Below are 6,267 nucleotides of genomic sequence, written 5' to 3' on the forward strand. Positions count from 1 at the left end.
TAAAATTCAAAATAAAATAAAAAAATTAACTTTGTTTGCTAAGGGTTAACGGCTCCTTGGGAATGTTAATATCTCAACGCTAATCAATCACGCCAATACTCAAAAAAGAAAATAAAGTTAAGACTTATAACAACAAGCTGTTGTCTCTTACCAACCCCGTGCAAAGTGATGGAAAAAACTATAGATAAGATTATGAAACATTGCGAGCCATCTAGTATATTAAAGTCTCAACATGGATTTGTATATCAAAAAGATCGCTTACAAACCTGATTAAACCTCGCAACTTTTTAACGGAAGCAGCATACCGTGGATATCTGAATGAAATAATTTTATATGACTTTGCCAAAGGCTTCTACACAGTGTCACACAACGACTTTTTTATAAGATTCCGCTAAGATATTTGAGGCTAGCTATCAAACTGGATTCCTGGTTGGCTAGATAACAGAAATTAAATAGTAATAATTGGAGAATAAACGTCCGAGTGGAAAATAAAGAGTAATAATTGGAGAATAAACGTCCGAGTGGAAATGGGTGACAAGTGACGTCCTTCAAGTATCAGTTTTTGAATCACTGCTATTTATGTTCTTGATCAGTGACTTAACAGACTGCAATTATAACCATACCAAATTATACCATAAAACCATAAAACCATAAACATATTTCACGCACTCTACGGATTTTTCACGCTCTCCTGACAAGTATATTTTAAATATTTCATTCCATTTATTTATTTTCTCATTTTTATTTTTTATTTTTTTACTTCTTTTCAAATTATCTTACTTATATTTGTACTTAATTTATATCTAAATTATATATTTTATTTGTCGCAAGTTGTAGTTTTTTTTATTTTTTGCAAGTTGTAATTTTTTTTATTTGTTGCAAGATGTAATTTTTTTTATTTGTTGCAAGATGTAATTTTTTTTATTTGTTGCGAGTTGTAATTTTTTTTATTTGTTGCGAGTTGTAATTTTTTTTATTTGTTGCAAGTTGTAATTTTTTTTATTTGTTGCAAGTTGTAATTTTTTTTATTTGTTGCAAGTTGTAATTTTTTTTATTTGTTGCAAGTTGTAATTTTTTTTATTTGTTGCAAGATGTAATTTTTTTTTATTTGTTGCGAGTTGTAATTTTTTTTATTTGTTGCAAGTTGTAATTTTTTTTATTTGTTGCAAGTTATAATTTTTTTTATTTGTTGCAAGTTGTAAATTTTTTTTAACTATTACAATTTGAAGTTAATAAGTTAATAATAATTAATAATAATAATAATGATAATAACTTCAATAGTAGTAGTATAATAGTTATAGTATAAAGTAATACTTGCTCCACTTGTGCAAATTTGATATGGCTATATATGACTTGATCTTAGTTGAAACAAATAAACTTAATCATAAAGTACTTACTATTTAAAAAATTATTTACACATATATATACATGTATTTTTTATTTACAACGATAATATTCTATTTATAAGTTTGTATATCTACAAGACAAGACATCCCTAAACGTTTAGTTGCATTTTTTCCACTTGATATTTCAAACTAATTATACTATTTTTGTCCTAATTTGTATAGATTTTTAAGTTCTTTCAGAGTAGTTTAAAGTTGGCCAATCATATGATGTACCAGAAATAAGAATATCTCGTATTAATGTTTCAATTGGAGTTTTTCCAACCAACCTCACAAAAAATAGTTGCTCAATTACTGTTGCGCTTATTATTCGTATTGAGGGAAACCGAAGTAATAACTTTCCAAAACGAGTTGGCTGCAAGGGGTATTGAGTTTTTATATAGTCTTCAAGTGCAAAATAGGTTTTCTCTTGTAAAGTTTCTATGTATTGAGGATCGTTCAAACCGGGTGCATCTAAAAAGCAATAAAAATTATCGTTATTTTAATGAAACATTATATTTTTATATGTTTAGTACTTTACCCACATTATTTAATAAAACAAATAATGCTACCTGAAGAAAATACAACTATTGCTTTTAAACATGCGAATTCAGCTGGATCCACGTGCATTGCCCTCAGTTTGTTAAGTTGTTCTTTTAATATCCGGACTTGGTCCAAAAAAGATGCCATGTGCTCAGGAGACGCATAAATATTCATTTGAGAGTTTAATAAGTGAGATACATCTATTAGCATTGGACATTGCGCCACGTTAAGAATAAACAACTCTTTCCAACATAATCGAAGTAAGGCTATTTGATCGGTTAATGAAAGATTTGGGAAAAATGGTATGTTGCGAGACCATTCAACAGCATTAAAAAGAAGGCGAGCTGCTAACTCGTACTGGTCGATATCAATAAAATCAAATTGGGGGTTGTTTGGACACTCCTTGTGAGTAACGAAATATTGGACAAGGTTCGGCTCTTAATAATAAAGTAACAAATCCAGATAAAAATGAAAAGTTATTAACTGTTGCATCTTCAAAAACCTGAGCAGCTCCTTGTTGGCTATTTAACCTGCCACGCTGTACAGCTTCAAATAAAATATTTTTAAATTTACATTTTTAATTTGTCCTACATCAAAATTTAATTTAACTAAAAATAGAATGAGTAAAAAAACTCTAATCAAAACACTTGTCATAAAATTTATTTTTTAAAGATTTTTGGTGAAATTAGAAATACATGAAAAAAATTACACCTTAGCTAATAATTTTGTTTAGGTATACTATTTTATTTATATAAATAAGTTATTTTATTTATATATAATACTTATTATTTTCCGTGAATTGAAAATAATATGCTTAAGTAAAAAACCTAAGCGAACCAACGTGTAAATGATAACAATGATAACAGTCGTTTTACAAAAACAAAATATTCAAGTAAATTATTATCGAAATTTTTCTAATAAATTCACAGAATCTACTAAAATATTACAAAAGATTCAAATAGAAATTAGTGAAAACCTGTTTTTTTGTTGCAATTGCATTATTTTCTTATTTTTAGTAACTTTTGTACATAAAAAGGGTTTTTGTCGTTAAAATCTTAGATTCTTTGCTCACCTCAAGTTTATTTGACCATTTTTTCTAATAAACCCACAGAATCTGCAAAAAAATTACAAAAGATTTTTATAGAAATCAATAAAAACCTGTTTTTTTTTTGCAATTGCATTATTTTTTTATTTTAAGTAAGTTCGTGTATATAAAAAGTGGTTTTGTCGTAATGATCTTAGGTTCCTTTGCTCACCTCAAATTTATTTGACCATTTTTTTTAATAAACCTACAGAATTTACAAAAATTTACATAAGATTCCAAAAGAAATCAATGAAAACCTGTTTTTTTGTTGCAATTGCATTATTTTCTTATTTTAAGTAAGTTTTTGTACATAAAAAGGGGTTTTGTGGTAAAAATCTTAGGTTCCTTTGCTCACCTCAAGTTTATTTGACCATTTTTTCTAATAAACCCACAGAATCTACAAAAATAATACAAAAGTTTACAAAAGATGGCAGTGAAAACCTGTTTTTTTGCTGCAATTGCATTATTTTTTTATTTTAAGAAAGTTTTTGTACATAAAAAGGGGTTTTGTCGTAAAAACCTTAGGTTCCTTCTCTCACATCAAGTTTATTATTCCATTTTTTATAATAAACCCACATAATCTAAAAAAATATCACAAAAGATTCTAAAAGAAATCAGTGAAAACCTGCTTTTTTGTTGCAATTGCATTATTTTCTTATTTTAAGGATGTTTTTGTACATAAAAAGGAGTTTTGTCGTAAAAATTGTAGGTTTCCTTGCTCACCTCAAATTTATTTGACTATTTTTTCTAATAAACCCACAGAATCTACAAAAATTTTACAAAAGATTCCAAAAAAAATTAGTAAAAACCTGATTTTTTGTTGCAATTGCATTATTTTCTTAATTGAAGTAAGTTTTTGTACATGAAAAGAGGTTTTAATGTAAAAACCTTAGGTTCCTTTGCTCACCTCAAGTTTATTTGACTATTTTTTCAAATAAACGCACAGAATCTACATAATTATTACAAAAGATTCAAAAATATATCAGTAAAATCCTTTTTTTTGTTGCAATTGCGTTATTTTCTTATTTTAAGTTAGTTTTTGTACATTAAAAGAGGCTTTGTCGTAAAAACCTTAGGTTCCTTTGCTTACCTCAAGATTATATGACCATTTTATCTAATAAACTCACAGAATCTACAAAATATTACAAAACCTTTCAAATGAAATTAGTAAAAACCTGATTTTTTGTTGCAATTACATTATTTTCTTATTTTAAGTAAGTTTTTGTACATTAAAAGGGGTTTTGTCGTAAAAATCTCAGGTTCCTTTGCTCAATTCAAGATTTTTTGACCATTTTTTCTAATAAACCCACAAAATCTACAAAAATATTACAAAAAAGTCCAAAAGAAATCGGTAAAAATCTGTTTTTTTGTTGCAATTCCATTATTTTCTTAAATTAAGTAAGTTTTTGTACATAAAAAGGGGTTTTGTCGTAAAAATCTTAGGTTCCTTTGCTCACCTCAAGTTTATTTTACCATTTATTCTATTAAACTCACAGAATCGACAAAAATAATAATAGGATTCCATAAGAAATCGGTAAAAATCTGTTTTTTTGATGCAATTCCATTATTTTCTTATTTTAAATAAGTTTTTGTACATAAATAGGGGTTTTGTCGTAAAAATCTTAGGTTTTTTTGCTCACCTCAAGTTTATTTTACCATTTATTCTATTAAACTCACAGAATCGACAAAAATATTAATAGGATTTCAAAAGAAATCAGTGAAAATCTGTTGTGTTGTTGCAATTGCATTATTTTCTTATTTTAATAAAGTTTTTGTACATAAAAAGGGGTTTTGTCGTGAAAATCTTAGGTTTCTTTGCTCACCTCAAGTTTATTTGACCATTTTTTCTAATAAACCCACAAAATCTACAAAAATATTACAAAAGAGTCCAAAAGAAATCAGTAAAAACCTGTTTTTTTGTTGCAATTCCATTATTTTCTTAAATTAAGTAAGTTTTTGTACATAAAAAGGGGTTTTGTCGTAAAAATCTTAGGTTTTTTTGCTCACCTCAAGTTTATTTGAACATTTATTCTATTAAACTCACAGAATCAACAAAAATATTAAAAGGAATCCATAAGAAATCAATGAAAATTTTTTTTTTTGTTGCAATTGCAATATTTTCTTATTTTAAGAAAGTTTTTGTACATAAAAAGGGGGTTTAACGAATAAACCTTAGGTTCCTTTGCTCACCTCAAGTTTATTTCACTACTTTTTCTAATAAACCCACAGAATCTACAAAAATATTACAAAAGAATATAAAAGAAATTAGTGAAAACCTGTTTTTTTGTTGCAATTGCACTATTAACTTATTTTAAGTAAGTTTTTGTACATAAAAAAGAGTTTTGTCGTAAAAATCTTAGTTTCCTTGCTTACCTCAAGATTATATGACCATTTTTTTTAAAAAACTCACAGAATCTACAAAAGCATTAAAAAAGCTTCCAAATGAAATCAGTAAAAACCTGTTTTTGTATTGCAATTGCATTATTTTCTTAATTTAAGAAAGATTTTGTACATAAAGAGGGGTTTTGTCGTAAAAATCTTAGGTTCCTTTGCTCACCTCAAGTGAATTTGACCATTTTTTCTAAAAAACCCACAGAATCGACAATAATATTACAAAAGATTTGAAAAGATATCATTAAAAACCTACTTTTTTGTTGCAATTTTTTTATTTTCTTAATTTAAATAAGTTTTTGTACATAAATAGGGGTTTTGTCGTAAAAATCTTAGGTTCCTTTGCTCATTCAAGTTTATTTGACCATTTAATCTAATAAACCCACAGAATCTACAAAAATATTACAAAAGATTCCAAAAGAAATCAGTGAAAACCTGTTTTTATGTTGCAATTGCATTATTTTCTTATTTTAAGTAAGTTTTTGTACATAAAAAGGGGTTTTGTCGTAAAAATCTTAGGTTCCTTTGCCAATCTTAAGTTTATTTGACCATTTTTTTCTAATAAACCCACAGAATCTACAAAAATATTACAAATGATTCCAAAAAATAAGTGAAAACCTGTTTTTTTATTGCAATTACATTATTTTCTTATTTTAAGTAAGTTTTTGAACATAAAAAAGAGTTTTGTCGTAAAAATCTTTGTTTCCTTGCTTACCTCAAGATTATATGACCATTTTATCTAATAAACTCACAGAATCTACAAAAATATTACAAAAGCTTCCAAATGAAATCAGTAAAAACCTGTTTTTTTGTTGCAATTGCATTATTTTCTTATTTTAAGTAAGTTTTTGTACATAAAAAGGAGTT

The 6,267-nt window shown here is 26.5% G+C and overlaps 1 protein-coding gene across 1 annotated transcript; it reads right to left on the reverse strand.

Moving 5' to 3' along the window:
- Window positions 1-1,386: 1,386 nt before the first annotated feature.
- Window positions 1,387-2,493, reverse strand: LOC136088146 (COUP transcription factor 2-like; the record flags this gene model as incomplete). The annotated part of the gene is given in 3 exon segments (XM_065811809.1): window positions 1,387-1,856; window positions 1,955-2,324; window positions 2,326-2,493. Coding segments are annotated over 3 exon segments (822 nt in total), but the record flags the coding sequence as incomplete, so codon positions are not given.
- Window positions 2,494-6,267: the final 3,774 nt, after the last annotated feature.

This window comes from Hydra vulgaris, chromosome 12, assembly GCF_038396675.1.
Source record: "Hydra vulgaris chromosome 12, alternate assembly HydraT2T_AEP".
NCBI classification, from domain to species: Eukaryota; Metazoa; Cnidaria; class Hydrozoa; order Anthoathecata; family Hydridae; genus Hydra; species Hydra vulgaris.